The sequence below is a fragment of the Bombina bombina genome, chromosome 3 (assembly GCF_027579735.1).
Source record: "Bombina bombina isolate aBomBom1 chromosome 3, aBomBom1.pri, whole genome shotgun sequence".
Classification (NCBI taxonomy): Eukaryota; Metazoa; Chordata; class Amphibia; order Anura; family Bombinatoridae; genus Bombina; species Bombina bombina.
This window is the reverse complement of record NC_069501.1, coordinates 1,271,024,106-1,271,041,190: the sequence shown is the minus strand read 5'-3', so window position 1 is coordinate 1,271,041,190 and position 17,085 is coordinate 1,271,024,106. Positions and strand designations below refer to the sequence as shown.

The window sequence follows — 17,085 nt, the reverse complement described above, 5'->3', positions numbered from 1 at the left end:
TTTTTTTTCACCAAAGTATGACTCCTTAAGTTTAAAACATTGACTCCTTGTATATATGTTAAAGGGACAGTAAACCTACAAAATGTTATACAATTCTGCTACCAGACCAGAGTGGGAGCGAGCTACATTTAGTTTAAAGGGACATTAAACCCAAAAATGTTCTTTCATTATTCAGGTTGGGCACCATTTTTTCACGATGTGCTTAGGAAAAAAAGACCCGCTCATTAGAGCCTGTAGCGGCATTCTGGAAAATTGATTTTCGTAATAAAATATCTGATATACTTTGATGGATAAAATTGGCTCTGAACTATGTGCAGAATTCTATTTTGTAGGTTTACTGGCTCTTTACCTAAATAGGAGCACAGAAACCAGCACAAGAATGCATGCTTTTCATACCCGCTTGCTTTTTTTTTTAATGCATTTTTTTTTTTTTTTAGATTTTAATATTTTTTTTCCCCCTTCAGGATTTGGTTCAGCTAATACTGGAAGCAGTCTTTTTGGGAATAAGGCTGCCCCAGGAACTCTTGGTGCTGGGCTTGGTGGAGGTTTTGGAACAGGTAGGAAAGCCAACGCCATAAGCATGTTTAATTTTGTATCTTTTTATGGGACTGTAGTGGAACAGGTGTCATCTTTACCTTTTGTCAATTGTATGTATAAGCCAGTTTGCTAGCAAGTCCTTCCACAACCTCTTAAAGTTATACATAAGAGCAGCTTTTAAACACAAATTTTACAGCAGAATTCTTTGTTTCTTTTTAATGACACGATGAGTGCACGGATCATCTTAATTACTAATGGGATATTCACCTCCTGGTCAGCAGGAGGCGGCAAAGAGCACCACAGCAAAGCTGTTAAATAGCTCCTCCCTTCCCTCCCACTCCAGTCATTCTCTTTGCCTACGTTGGTTATAGGAAGTTGTAAAGTGAGGTGTTTAGATTCTTCAAGAGTTTATTATTTCTCCAACATAGGTGTGTCCGGTCCACGGCGTCATCCTTACTTGTGGGATATTCTCCTCCCCAACAGGAAATGGCAAAGAGCCCAGCAAAGCTGGTCACATGATCCCTCCTAGGCTCCGCCTACCCCAGTCATTCTCTTTGCCGTTGTACAGGCAACATCTCCACGGAGATGGCTTAGAGTTTTTTAGTGTTTAACTGTAGTTTTTATTATTCAATCAAGAGTTTGTTATTTTGAAATAGTGCTGGTATGTACTATTTACTCAGAAACAGAAAAGAGATGAAGATTTCTGTTTGTATGAGGAAAATGATTTTAGCAACCGTAACTAAAATCCATGGCTGTTCCACACAGGACTGTTGAGAGCAATTAACTTCAGTTGGGGGAACAGTATGCAGTCTCTTGCTGCTTGAGGTATGACACATTCTAACAAGACGATGTAATGCTGGAAGCTGTCATTTTCCCTATGGGATCCGGTAAGCCATGTTTATTACGATCGTAAATAAGGGCTTCACAAGGGCTTATTAAGACTGTAGACTTTTTTTTTTTTTTTGGGCTAAATCGATTCATTATTAACACATATTTAGCCTTGAGGAATCATTTTATCTGGGTATTTTGATATAATAATATCGGCAGGCACTGTATTAGACACCTTATAACCTTAGGGGCTTTCCCAAAGCATAAGTAGAGCCTCAATTTTCGCGCCGGTGTGGCGCACTTGTTTTTGAGAGGCATGGCATGCAGTCGCATGTGAGAGGAGCTCTGACACTTAGAAAAGACTTTCTGAAGGCGTCATTTGGTATCGTATTCCCCTTTGGGCTTGGTTGGGTCTCAGCAAAGCAGATACCAGGGACTGTAAAGGGGTTAAGGTTTAAAACGGCTCCGGTTCCGTTATTTTAAGGGTTAAAGCTTCCAAATTTGGTGTGCAATACTTTTAAGGCTTTAAGACACTGTGGTGAAAATTTGGTGAATTTTGCACAATTCCTTCATGTTTTTTCGCAATTGCAGTAATAAAGTGTGTTCAGTTTAAAATTTAAAGTGACAGTACCGGTTTTATTTTAAAACGTTTTTGTGCTTTGTTATCAAGTTTATGCCTGTTTAACATGTCTGAACTACCAGATAGACTGTGTTCTGAATGTGGGGAAGCCAGAATTCCTATTCATTTAAATAAATGTGATTTATGTGATAATGACAATGATGCCCAAGATGATTCCTCAAGTGAGGGGAGTAAGCATGGTACTGCATCATTCCCTCCTTCGTCTACACGAGTCTTGCCCACTCAGGAGGCCCCTAGTACATCTAGCGCGCCAATACTCCTTACTATGCAACAATTAACGGCTGTAATGGATAATTCTGTCAAAAACATTTTAGCCCAAATGAACACTTGTCAGCGTAAGCGCGGCTGCTCTGTTTTAGATACTGAAGAGCATGGCAACGCTGATACTAATATCTCTGAAGGGCCCCTAACCCAGTCTGATGGGGCCAGGGAAGTTTTGTCTGAGGGAGAAATTACTGATTCAGGGAACATTTCTCAACAGGCTGAACCTGATGTGATTGCATTTAAATTGAAGTTGGAACATCTCCGCATTCTGCTTAAGGAGGTATTATCCACTCTGGATGATTGTGACAAGTTGGTCATCCCAGAGAAACTATGTAAAATGGACAAGTTCCTAGAGGTGCCGGGGCTCCCAGAAGCTTTTCCTATACCCAAGCGGGTGGCGGACATTGTTAATAAAGAATGGGAAAGGCCCGGTATTCCTTTCGTCCCTCCCCCCATATTTAAAAAATTGTTTCCTTTGGTCGACCCTAGAAAGGACTTATGGCAGACAGTCCCCAAGGTCGAGGGGGCGGTTTCCACTTTAAACAAACGCACCACTATACCCATAGAGGATAGTTGTGCTTTCAAAGATCCTATGGATAAAAAATTAGAAGGTTTGCTTAAAAAGATGTTTGTTCAGCAGGGTTACCTTCTACAACCAATTGCATGCATTGTCCCTGTCGCTACAGCCGCATGTTTCTGGTTCGATGAGCTGATAAAGGCGGTCGATAGTGATTCTCCTCCTTATGAGGAGATTATGGACAGAATCAATGCTCTCAAATTGGCTAATTCTTTCACCCTAGACGCCACTTTGCAATTGGCTAGGTTAGCGGCTAAGAATTCTGGGTTTGCTATTGTGGCGCGCAGAGCGCTTTGGTTGAAATCTTGGTCGGCTGATGCGTCTTCCAAGAACAAGCTACTTAACATTCCTTTCAAGGGGAAAACGCTGTTTGGCCCTGACTTGAAAGAGATTATCTCTGATATCACTGGGGGTAAGGGCCACGCCCTTCCTCAGGATCGGCCTTTCAAGGCAAAAAATAAACCTAATTTTCGTCCCTTTCGTAGAAACGGACCAGCCCGAGGTGCTACGTCCTCTAAGCAAGAGGGTAATACTTCTCAAGCCAAGCCAGCTTGGAGACCAATGCAAGGCTGGAACAAGGGAAAGCAGGCCAAGAAACCTGCCACTGCTACCAAGACTGCATGAAATGTTGGCCCCCGATCCGGGACCGGATCTGGTGGGGGGCAGACTCTCTCTCTTCGCTCAGGCTTGGGCAAGAGATGTTCTGGATCCTTGGGCGCTAGAAATAGTCTCCCAAGGTTATCTTCTGGAATTCAAGGGACTTCCCCCAAGGGGGAGGTTCCACAGGTCTCAGTTGTCTTCAGACCACATAAAAAGACAGGCATTCTTACATTGTGTAGAAGACCTGTTAAAAATGGGAGTGATTCATCCTGTTCCATTAAGAGAACAAGGGATGGGGTTCTACTCCAATCTGTTCATAGTTCCCAAAAAAGAGGGAACGTTCAGACCAATCTTAGATCTCAAGATCTTAAACAAGTTTCTCAAGGTTCCATCGTTCAAGATGGAAACCATTCGAACTATTCTTCCTTCCATCCAGGAAGGTCAATTCATGACCACGGTGGATTTAAAGGATGCGTATCTACATATTCCTATCCACAAGGAACATCATCGGTTCCTGAGGTTCGCATTCCTGGACAAGCATTACCAGTTCGTGGCGCTTCCTTTCGGATTAGCCACTGCTCCAAGGATTTTCACAAAGGTACTAGGGTCCCTTCTAGCTGTGCTAAGACCAAGGGGCATTGCTGTAGTACCTTACTTGGACGACATTCTGATTCAAGCGTCGTCCCTTCCTCAAGCAAAGGCTCACACGGACATCGTCCTGGCCTTTCTCAGATCTCACGGATGGAAAGTGAACGTGGAAAAGAGTTCTCTATCTCCGTCAACAAGGGTTCCCTTCTTGGGAACAATAATAGACTCCTTAGAAATGAGGATATTTCTGACAGAGGCCAGAATAACAAAGCTTCTAGACTCTTGTCGGATACTTCATTCCGTTCCTCTTCCTTCCATAGCTCAGTGCATGGAAGTGATCGGGTTGATGGTAGCGGCAATGGACATAGTTCCTTTTGCGCGCATTCATCTAAGACCATTACAACTGTGCATGCTCAGTCAGTGGAATGGGGATTATACAGACTTGTCTCCGAAGATACAAGTAAATCAGAGGACCAGAGACTCACTCCGTTGGTGGCTGTCCCTGGACAACCTGTCACAAGGGATGACATTCCGCAGACCAGAGTGGGTCATTGTCACGACCGACGCCAGTCTGATGGGCTGGGGCGCGGTCTGGGGAGCCCTGAAAGCTCAGGGTCTTTGGTCTCGGGAAGAATCTCTTCTACCGATAAATATTCTGGAACTGAGAGCGATATTCAATACTCTCAAGGCTTGGCCTCAGCTAGCGAGGGCCAAGTTCATACGGTTTCAATCAGACAACATGACAACTGTTGCGTACATCAACCATCAGGGGGGAACAAGGAGTTCTCTAGCGATGGAAGAAGTGACCAAAATCATTCTATGGGCGGAGTCTCACTCCTGCCACCTGTCCGCTATCCACATCCCAGGAGTGGAAAATTGGGAAGCGGATTTTCTGAGTCGTCAGACATTGCATCCGGGGGAGTGGGAACTCCATCCGGAAATCTTTGCCCAAGTCACTCAGCTGTGGGGCATTCCAGACATGGATCTGATGGCCTCTCGTCAGAACTTCAAAGTTCCTTGCTACGGGTCCAGATCCAGGGATCCCAAGGCGGCTCTAGTGGATGCACTAGTAGCACCTTGGACCTTCAAACTAGCTTATGTGTTCCCGCCGTTTCCTCTCATCCCCAGGCTGGTAGCCAGGATCAATCAGGAGAGGGCGTCGGTGATCTTGATAGCTCCTGCGTGGCCACGCAGGACTTGGTATGCAGATCTGGTGAATATGTCATCGGCTCCACCTTGGAAGCTACCTTTGAGACGAGACCTTCTTGTTCAGGGTCCGTTCGAACATCCGAACCTGGTTTCACTCCAGCTGACTGCTTGGAGATTGAACGCTTGATCTTATCGAAGCGAGGGTTCTCAGATTCTGTTATCGATACTCTTGTTCAGGCCAGAAAGCCTGTAACTAGAAAAATTTACCACAAAATTTGGAAAAAATATATCTGTTGGTGTGACTCTAAAGGATTCCCTTGGGACAAGGTTAAGATTCCTAAGATTCTATCCTTCCTTCAAGAAGGATTGGAAAAAGGATTATCTGCAAGTTCCCTGAAGGGACAGATTTCTGCCTTGTCTGTGTTACTTCACAAAAAGCTGGCAGCTGTGCCAGATGTTCAAGCCTTTGTTCAGGCTCTGGTTAGAATTAAGCCTGTTTACAAACCTTTGACTCCTCCTTGGAGTCTCAATTTAGTTCTTTCAGTTCTTCAGGGGGTTCCGTTTGAACCCTTACATTCCGTTGATATTAAGTTATTATCTTGGAAAGTTTTGTTTTTAGTTGCAATCTCTTCTGCTAGAAGAGTTTCAGAATTATCTGCTCTGCAGTGTTCTCCTCCTTATCTGGTGTTCCATGCAGATAAGGTGGTTTTACGTACTAAACCTGGTTTTCTTCCAAAAGTTGTTTCTAACAAAAACATTAACCAGGAGATTATCGTGCCTTCTCTGTGTCCGAAACCAGTTTCAAAGAAGGAACGTTTGTTGCACAATTTGGATGTTGTTCGCGCTCTAAAATTCTATTTAGATGCTACAAAGGATTTTAGACAAACATCTTCCTTGTTTGTTGTTTATTCTGGTAAAAGGAGAGGTCAAAAAGCAACTTCTACCTCTCTCTCTTTTTGGATTAAAAGCATCATCAGATTGGCTTACGAGACTGCCGGACGGCAGCCTCCCGAAAGAATCACAGCTCATTCCACTAGGGCTGTGGCTTCCACATGGGCCTTCAAGAACGAGGCTTCTGTTGATCAGATATGTAGGGCAGCGACTTGGTCTTCACTGCACACTTTTACCAAATTTTACAAGTTTGATACTTTTGCTTCTTCTGAGGCTATTTTTGGGAGAAAGGTTTTGCAAGCCGTGGTGCCTTCCATTTAGGTGACCTGATTTGCTCCCTCCCTTCATCCGTGTCCTAAAGCTTTGGTATTGGTTCCCACAAGTAAGGATGACGCCGTGGACCGGACACACCTATGTTGGAGAAAACAGAATTTATGTTTACCTGATAAATTGCTTTCTCCAACGGTGTGTCCGGTCCACGGCCCGCCCTGGTTTTTTTAATCAGGTCTGATAATTTATTCTTCTTTAACTACAGTCACCACGGTATCATATGGTTTCTCCTATGCAAATATTCCTCCTTAACGTCGGTCGAATGACTGGGGTAGGCGGAGTTTAGGAGGGATCATGTGACCAGCTTTGCTGGGCTCTTTGCCATTTCCTGTTGGGGAGGAGAATATCCCACAAGTAAGGATGACGCCGTGGACCGGACACACCGTTGGAGAAAGCAATTTATCAGGTAAACATAAATTCTGTTTTTTTAGTACAAAATTGTGCTGCTTTGTCTCTAGGGTGTAGCCGTAGTCCATATCAGTCTCTTCAGTAGAGCTTTGGTGGCTTTAGAGCAATGGGAATTTGTGGGACAAAATTCTCACTGTGCCTCCCATATTCTGATGCTGCCCTTACCCTGAAAACCTGAGGGATTTTTACTCAGGATTTTTGTTTTCTTTACAGGTCCATGGGAGGGAGAGGACCTCTCAAACCTGGGAACTTCCTTGCTGCCAGGCAGAACATGAGGTAAGTGCTGACTTTATTTCTGGGGGTAGAGGATCTCAGAAAAAGGTCTGGGCACTTTATTATTTTTCTAGACCTCATTGAACTTGGAAGATTCTCCTAGTCTATTAGGGGACTTTAGGGCAGTTAGGACGCAGGCACTGTGGTTTTCATGTGTCATCTCCCGGCGGTCTCATATCTAATATTAAAGCCGACTGGGAGATTTTATATTGAGTTTTTAACTGACAGTGGCTCTAAAGGTTATGTAGAGCTATTGAATTATACTGAAGCTATTTAGTCTGTTTTCTTGCTCCCGGTGGCTATACTTAAGCAATGGTGACCGGGAGATCACATAATGAGCTGTTTGACACAAGTGTGAAGAGGTTCATGTGTTATAACAGCGGACTAGCAGTTTTTTTATATGATGGTTTGCACTCTTCTTTGCTCCCGGTGCCTATACTTAAACAATGGCAACCGGGAGTTGGCTTCTGAAACGCCCACAAAGGGTGGAGCTTGTTGAATGGCGCCAGTGTTTGTGCGCTCCTTCTTTCTAACACTTCCGACTATTGGAAGGAGCAGGGGAAGTATAGAATGTGCACCCTGTGGAAACCACTTCCTTCCTATCTCTTCAGGTTATCGGAAGGATAGGAGGAATTCTTAGCTGAGTTTTTTGCGCTTAAGACAGCGCTATAGTAAGGTCAGTATTATGGAGACTGCCTGATGTCTCAGCTGGGTCAGGCTGAGGTGAACAGGGGGTTTAACCGTGTTGAAATTCCTTGCGTTCTTATTTAGACATTTCTGTCATCAGATAAAATAAATAAGTTACTCTTCAACATTTAAAGAGACAGTAACGGTGGTTATGTTAATTTTCTCCTGTTAAGTGTAGTCAGTCCACGGGTCATCCATTACTTATGGGATATTAACTCCTCCCTAACAGGAAGTGCAAGAGGATCACCCAAGCAGAGCTGCTATATAGCTCCTCCCCTCTACGTCACACCCAGTCATTCTCTTGCACCTAACTAATAGATAGGATGTGTGAGAGGAGTGTGGTTATTAAATTTAGTTTTTTATTACTTCAATCAAAAGTTTATTTTAAACAGCACCGGAGTGTGTTGTTTCTTCTCAGGCAGTATTAGAAGAAAAATCTACCTGAGTTTGTGTATGATCTTAGCGGACGTAACTAAGATCCATTTGCTGTTCTCGGCCATTCTGAGGAGCGAGGTAACTTCAGAACAGGGGACAGCGGGCAGGGTTCACCTGCAAAGAGGTATGTTGCAGTATATTACATTACAGCCTTAAATGCAGTAGTAGTAACTGGTATCAGGCTGTTATGTATGTATGTTGGCACCAAAGTATTTCTGGGGAATGGCACTTCACTAAGAAAATACTGTTTACATATAACTCTAGCCTCTCTGCAGTGATAGCGACTAGCAACAGGCTTTTATTCTTATTCATATATTTAAAACGTTTACTGACAGGTTAATCGTTTTTTCTCCAACATTGGTGTGTCCGGTCCACGGCGTCATCCTTACTTGTGGGATATTCTCTTCCCCAACAGGAAATGGAAAAGAGTCCCAGCAAAGCTGGTCACATGATCCCTCCTAGGCTCCGCCCACCCCAGTCATTCTCTTTGCCGTTGCACAGGCAACATCTCCACGGAGATGGTTAAGAGTTTTTTGGTGTTTAAATGTAGTTTTATTCTTCTATCAAGTGTTTGTTATTTTAAAATAGTGCTGGTATGTACTATTTACTCTGAAACAGAAAAGGATGAAGATTTCTGTTTGTAAGAGGAAGATGATTTTAGCAGACAGTAACTAAAATCAATTGCTGTTTCCACACAGGACTGTTGAGATGAAGTAACTTCAGTTGGGGGAAACAGTTAGCAGACTTTTCTGCTTAAGGTATGACTAGCCATATTTCTAACAAGACCATGTAATGCTGGAAGGCTGTCATTTCCCCTCATGGGGACCGGTAAGCCATTTTCTTAGTTAAACATAAAAGAATAAAGGGCTTAAAAGCTGGTAGACATTTTTCTGGGATAAAACAATTGCTTTACTAGGCATATTATGCAGATTCTAACTAATTATTGGTATTATAATCTTGGGGAACGTTTAGAAAAACGGCAGGCACTGTGTTGGACACCTTTTTCAGATGGGGGCCTTTCTAGTTATAGACAGAGCCTCATTCTGGGACTGTATAGGGGTTAAATGTAAAAACGTCTCCGGTTCCGTTAATTTAAGGGTTAAAGCTCTGAAATTTGGTGTGCAATACTTTTAATGCTTTAAGACACTGTGGTGAAATTTTGGTGAATTTTGAACAATTCCTTCATACTTTTTCACATATTCAGTAATAAAGTGTTTTCAGTTTGAAATTTAAAGTGACAGTAACGGTTTTATTTTAAAACGTTTTTTTGTGCTTTGTTGACAAGTTTAAGCCTGTTTAACATGTCTGTACCATCAGATAAGCTATGTTCTATATGTATGAAAGCCAATGTGTCTCCCCATTTAAATTTATGTGATAATTGTGCCATAGTGTCCAAACAAAGTAAGGACAGTAATGCAACAGATAATGATATTGCCCAAGATGATTCCTCAAATGAGGGGAGTAAACATACTACATCATCCCCTACTGTGTCTACACCAGTTATGCCCACACAGGAGGCCCCTAGTACATCTAGTGCGCCAATACTTATTACCATGCAACAATTAACGGCTGTAATGGATAACTCCATAGCAAATCTTTTATCCAAAATGCCTACTTATCAGAGAAAGCGCGATTGCTCTGTTTTAAACACTGAAGAGCAAGAGGACGCTGATGATAACGGTTCTGACATACCCTCACACCAATCTCAAGGGGCCATGAGGGAGGTTTTGTCTGATGGAGAAATCTCAGATTCAGGAAAAATTTCTCATCAAGCTGAACCTGATGTTGTGACATTTAAATTAGAACATCTCTGCGCACTGCTTAAGGAGGTGTTATCTACTCTGGATGATTGTGACAATTTGGTCATTCCAGAGAAATTATGTAAGATGGACAAGTTCCTAGAGGTTCCGGTGCCCCCCAACGCTTTTCCTATACCCAAGCGGGTGGCGGACATAGTAAATAAAGAGTGGGAAAGGCCCGGCATACCTTTTGTTCCCCCCCTATATTTAAGAAATTATTTCCTATAGTCGACCCCAGAAAGGACTTATGGCAGACAGTCCCCAAGGTCGAGGGGGCGGTTTCTACTCTAAACAAACGCACTACTATTCCTATCGAAGATAGTTGTGCTTTTAAAGATCCTATGGATAAGAAATTAGAGGGTTTGCTTAAAAAAATTTTGTACAGCAAGGTTACCTTCTACAACCAATTTCATGCATTGTTCCTGTCACTACGGCAGCGTGTTTCTGGTTCGAGGAACTAGAAAAATCGCTCAGTAAAGAATCTTCGTATGAGGAGGTTATGGACAGAGTTCAAGCACTTAAATTGGCTAACTCTTTTGTTTTAGATGCCGCTTTGCAATTAGCTAGATTACCGGCGAAAAATTCAGGGTTTGCTGTCGTGGCGCGCAGAGTGCTTTGGCTAAAGTCTTGGTCAGCGGATGTGTCTTCCAAGACAAAATTGCTTAACATTCCTTTCAAAGGTAAAACATTATTTGGACCTGATTTGAAAGAGATTATTTCAGACATCACTGGGGGAAAGGGCCACACCCTCCCACAGGATAGGTCTTTTAAGGCTAATAATAAGCCTAATTTTCGTCCCTTTCGCAGAAACGGACCAGTCTCTAATTCTGTATCCTCTAAGCAAGAGGGTAATACTTCACAACCCAAACCAGCCTGGAAACCAATGCAAGGCTGGAACAAGGGTAAGCAGGCCAAGAAGCCTACCACTGCTACCAAAACAGCATGAAGGGATAGCCCCCGATCCGGGACCGGATCTAGTGGGGGGCAGACTTTCTCTCTTTGCTCAGGCTTGGGCAAGAGATGTTCAGGATCCTTGGGCGCTAGAAATAGTTTCTCAAGGTTATCTCCTGGAATTCAAGGAACTACCCCCAAGGGGAAGGTTCCACAGGTCTCAATTATCTTCAAACCAAATAAAGAGACAGGCATTCTTACATTGTGTAGAAGACCTGTTAAAGATGGGAGTGATACATCCAGTTCCAATAAGAGAACAAGGAATGGGATTTTATTCCAATCTGTTCATAGTTCCCAAAAAAGAGGGAACATTCAGACCAATTTTGGATCTAAAGATCCTAAACAAATTTCTCAGGGTACCATCGCTCAAAATGGAAACTATTCGAACGATCCTACCTACTATCCAGGAAAATCAATTTATGACTACCGTGGATTTAAAGGATGCGTACCTACATATTCCTATCCACAAGGAACATCATCAGTTCCTAAGGTTCGCTTTTCTGGACAAGCATTACCAGTTTGTGGCACTTCCATTTGGATTAGCCACTGCTCCAAGGATTTTCACAAAGGTACTAGGGTCCCTTCTAGCGGTTCTAAGACCAAGGGGCATTGCAGTAGTACCTTACTTGGACGACATCCTGATTCAAGCGTCGTCCCTGTCAAAAGCAAAGGCTCATACGGACATCGTCCTAGCCTTTCTCAGATCTCACGGATGGAAGGTGAACAAAGAAAAAAGTTCTCTGTCCCCGTCAACAAGAGTTCCCTTCTTGGGAACAATAATAGATTCCTTAGAAATGAGGATTTTTCTGACAGAGGTCAGAAAATCAAAACTTCTAAGCTCTTGTCAAGTACTTCATTCTGTTCCTCGTCCTTCCATAGCGCAGTGCATGGAAGTAATAGGATTGATGGTTGCAGCAATGGACATAGTTCCTTTTGCACGAATTCATCTAAGACCATTACAACTGTGCATGCTCAGACAGTGGAATGGGGATTATACAGACTTGTCTCCGACGATTCAAGTAGATCAAAAGACCAGAGATTCACTCCGTTGGTGGCTGACCCTGGACAATCTGTCACAGGGAATGAGCTTCCGCAGACCAGAGTGGGTCATTGTCACGACCGACGCCAGCCTAGTGGGCTGGGGCGCGGTCTGGGAATCCCTGAAAGCTCAGGGTCTATGGTCTCAGGAAGAGTCTCTTCTCCCGATAAACATTCTGGAACTGAGAGCGATATTCAATGCTCTCAGAGCTTGGCCTCAACTAGCAAAGGCCAAATTCATAAGGTTTCAGTCAGACAACATGACGACCGTTGCATATATCAATCATCAGGGGGGAACAAGGACTTCCCTGGCGATGAAAGAAGTGACCAAGATAATTCAATGGGCGGAGGATCACTCCTGCCACTTGTCTGAGATCCACATCCCAGGAGTGGAAAATTGGGAAGCGGATTTTCTGAGTCGTCAGACATTCCATCCGGGGGAGTGGGAACTCCATCCGGAAATCTTTGCCCAAATAACTCAATTATGGGGCATTCCAGACATGGATCTGATGGCGTCTCGTCAGAACTTCAAGGTTCCTTGCTACGGGTCCAGATCCAGGGATCCCAAGGCGACCCTAGTAGATGCACTAGTAGCACCTTGGACCTTCAACCTGGCTTATGTATTCCCACCGTTTCCTCTTATCCCCAGGCTGGTAGCCAGGATCAATCAGGAGAGGGCCTCGGTGATCTTGATAGCTCCTGCGTGGCCACGCAGGACTTGGTATGCAGACCTGGTGAATATGTCATCGGCTCCACCATGGAAGCTACCTTTGAGACAGGACCTTCTTGTTCAGGGTCCATTCGAACATCCGAATCTGGTTTCCCTCCAACTGACGGCTTGGAGATTGAACGCTTGATTTTATCAAAGCGTGGGTTTTCAGATTCTGTAATAGATACTCTGATTCAGGCTAGAAAGCCTGTAACTAGAAAAATTTACCATAAAATATGGAAAAAATATATCTGTTGGTGTGAATCTAAAGGATTCCCATGGAACAAGATAAAAATTCCTAAGATTCTATCCTTTCTACAAGAAGGTTTGGAGAAAGGATTATCTGCAAGTTCTCTGAAGGGACAGATCTCTGCTTTATCTGTTTTACTTCACAAAAGACTGGCAGCTGTGCCAGATGTTCAAGCATTTGTTCAGGCTCTGGTTAGGATCAAGCCTGTTTACAGACCTTTGACTCCTCCCTGGAGTCTAAATCTAGTTCTTTCAGTTCTTCAAGGGGTTCCGTTTGAACCCTTACATTCCGTAGATATTAAGTTATTATCTTGGAAAGTTTTGTTTTTGGTTGCAATTTCTTCTGCTAGAAGAGTTTCAGAGTTATCTGCTCTGCAGTGTTCTCCTCCTTATCTGGTGTTCCATGCAGATAAGGTGGTTTTGCGTACTAAGCCTGGTTTTCTTCCGAAAGTTGTTTCCAACAAAAATATTAACCAGGAGATAGTTGTACCTTCTTTGTGTCCGAATCCAGTTTCAAAGAAGGAACGTTTGTTACACAATTTGGACGTAGTCTGTGCTCTAAAATTCTATTTAGAGGCTACTAAAGATTTCAGACAAACATCTTCCTTGTTTGTTGTTTATTCTGGTAAAAGGAGAGGTCAAAAAGCGACTTCTACCTCTTTCCTTTTGGCTTAAAAGCATTATCCGATTGGCTTATGAGACTGCCGGACGGCAGCCTCCTGAAAGAATCACAGCTCACTCCACTAGGGCTGTGGCTTCCACATGGGCCTTCAAGAACGAGGCTTCTGTTGACCAGATATGTAAGGCAGCGACTTGGTCTTCACTGCACACTTTTGCCAAATTTTACAAATTTGATACTTTTGCTTCTTCGGAGGCTATTTTTGGGGGAGAGGTTTTGCAAGCTGTGGTGCCTTCCGTTTAGGTAACCTGATTTGCTCCCTCCCTTCATCCGTGTCCTAAAGCTTTGGTATTGGTTCCCACAAGTAAGGATGACGCCGTGGACCGGACACACCAATGTTGGAGAAAACAGAATTTATGCTTACCCGATAAATTACTTTCTCCAACGGTGTGTCCGGTCCACGGCCCGCCCTGGTTTTTTAATCAGGTCTGATGGATTATTTTCTCTAACTACAGTCACCACGGTATCATATGGTTTCTCCTATATATATTTCCTCCTGTCCGTCGGTCGAATGACTGGGGTGGGCGGAGCCTAGGAGGGATCATGTGACAAGCTTTGCTGGGACTCTTTGCCATTTCCTGTTGGGGAAGAGAATATCCCACAAGTAAGGATGACGCCGTGGACCGGACACACCGTTGGAGAAAGTAATTTATCAGGTAAGCATAAATTCTGTTTTTTCTCTGAGGTACTTGGTGAAAATTTATGGGCATTATTTTCCTCTTGGCTGTCGTTTATTTTGCATAAAATCAGTTACTGAGCTTCCCCACTGCTGTATTAAGAGTGGGAGGGGCCTATTTTTGGCGCTTTTACTACGCATTAAAAATTCAGTCAGTCTTCCTTATTCTCCCTGCATGATCCAGGACGTCTCTACAGAGCTCAGGGGTCTCCAAACCTAGTTTGAGGGAGGTAATCACTCACAGCAGACCTGTGAGACTGTGCTTTGACTGTGATAAAAAACGTATTTATTTGTCAATCGTTTTTGGTATTAAGGGGTTAATAATCCATTTGCTGATGGGTGCTATCCTTTGCTAAATTAATGCATTTCATATGAAAAATTGATTGCTATAACTAAACCGGTTCATTGTTATATCAAAGTGACAGTTTTTTTTTTGTGTGCTTCTTAAAGGCACAGTAACGTTTTGCATATTGCTTGTAAATTCAGTTGAAAAGTATTTCCAAGCTTGCTAGTCTAATTGCTAGTTTGTTAAACATGTCTGACACAGAGGAATCTCTTTGTGCAATATGTTCAAAAGCCAAGGTGGAGCCCAATATAAATTTATGTACTAATTGCATTGATGCTACTTTAAATAAAAGCCAATCTGTACATGTTGAGCAACATTCACCAGACAACGAGGGGGAAGTTATGCCGACTAACTTGCCTCACGTGTCAGTACCTGCATCTCCCGCTCAGGAGGTGCGTGATATTGTAATGCCAAGTACATCAGGGCGGCCATTACAAATCACTTTACAAGACATGGCTAATGTTATGACTGAAGTTTTGTCTAAATTGCCAGAACTTAGGGGTAAACTAGATCATTCTGGGGTGAGGACAGAGTGCGCTAATAATGCTAGGGCCATGTCTGATACTGCGTCACAATTTGCAGAACATGAGGACGGAGAGCTTCATTCTGCGGCTGACGGATCTGATCCAAATAAACTGGATTCAGACATTTCAAATTTTACGTTTAAGCTGGAAAACCTCCGTGTATTACTAGGGGAGGTGTTAGCGGCTCTGAATGATTGTAACACAGTTGCAATCCCAGAGAAAATGTGTAGGTTGGATAAATATTTTGCGGTACCGACGAGTACTGACGTTTTTCCTATACCTAAGAGACTTACTGAAATTGTTACTAAGGAGTGGGATAGACTCGGTGTGCTTTTCTCACCCCCTCCTATATTCAGAAAAATGTTTCCAATAGACGCCACCACACGGGACTTATGGCAAACGGTTCCTAAGGTGGAGGGTTCAGTTTCTACTTTAGCTAAGCGTACCACTATCCCGGTGGAGGATAGCTGTGCCTTTTCAGATCCAATGGATAAAAAGTTAGAGGGTTACCTTAAGAAAATGTTTGTTCAACAAGGTTTTATATTGCAACCCCTTGCATGCATTGCGCCTGTCACGGCTGCGGCAGCATTTTGGTTTGAGTCTCTGGAAGAGACCCTTGACTCAGCTCCATTTGATGAGATTACACACAAGCTTAAAACCCTTAAGCTTGCTAATTCATTTATTTCTGATGCCGTAGTACATTTAACTAAACTTACGGCTAAAAATTCCGGATTCGCCATCCAGGCGCGCAGAGCGCTGTGGCTAAAATCCTGGTCAGCTGATGTAACATCTAAATTGCTTAACATACCTTTCAAGGGGCAGACATTATTCGGGCCCGGTTTGAAAGAAATTATCGCTGATATTACGGGAGGTAAAGGCCATGCCCTGCCTCAAGACAGAGCCAAACCAAGGGCTAGACAGTCTAATTTTCGTGCCTTTCGTAACTTCAAGGCAGGAACAGCATCAACTTCCTCTGCTCCAAAACAGGAAGGAGCTGTTGCTCGCTACAGACAAGGCTGGAAACCTAACCAGTCCTGGAACAAGGGCAAGCAGGCCAGAAAACCTGCTGCTGCCCCTAAGGCAGCATGAAGTGAGGGCCCCCGATCCGGAAACGGATCTAGTGGGGGGCAGACTCTCTCTCTTCGCCCAGGCTTGGGCAAGAGATGTCCAGGATCCCTGGGCGTTGGAGATCATATCTCAGGGATATCTTCTGGACTTCAAAGCTTCTCCTCCACAAGGGAGATTTCATCTTTCAAGGTTGTCAGCAAACCAGATAAAGAAAGAGGCGTTTCTACGCTGTGTACAAGACCTTCTTACTAATGGGAGTGATCCACCCAGTTCCGCGGTCGGAACACGGACAAGGGTTTTACTCAAATCTGTTTGTGGTTCCCAAAAAGAGGGAACCTTCAGGACCAATCTTGGACTTAAAGATCCTAAACAAATTCCTAAGAGTTCCATCGTTCAAAATGGAAACTATTCGGACCATCTTACCTATGATCCAAAGAGGTCAGTACATGACCACAGTGGATTTAAAGGATGCCTACCTTCACATACCGATTCACAAGGATCATTACCGGTATCTAAGGTTTGCCTTCCTAGAACAGGCATTACCAGTTTGTAGGCTCTTCCCTTCGGGTTAGGCTACGGCTCCAAGAATCTTTACAAAGGTTCTGGGCTCTCTTCTGGCGGTACTAAGACCGCGAGGAATAGCGGTAGCTCCGTACCTAGACGACATTCTGATACAAGCGTCAAGTTTCCAAACTGCCAAGTCTCATACAGAGTTAGTTCTGGCATTTCTAAGGTCGCATGGGTGGAAGGTGAACGTAGAGAAGAGTTCTCTATTGCCACTCACAAGAGTTCCCTTCAAGGGGACTCTTATAGATTCTGTAGAAATGAAAATTTACCTG

General features: G+C 43.6%; 1 protein-coding gene across 1 annotated transcript in view; it reads left to right on the top strand.

Annotated features, from left to right (window-relative positions):
- Positions 1-17,085, top strand: part of NUP98 (nucleoporin 98 and 96 precursor) — a 655,099-nt gene that overhangs the window by 190,738 nt on the left and 447,276 nt on the right. The window contains 1 exon segment of the mRNA XM_053705662.1: positions 465-557. Within this exon segment, the coding sequence (XP_053561637.1) occupies positions 465-557 (93 nt within the window).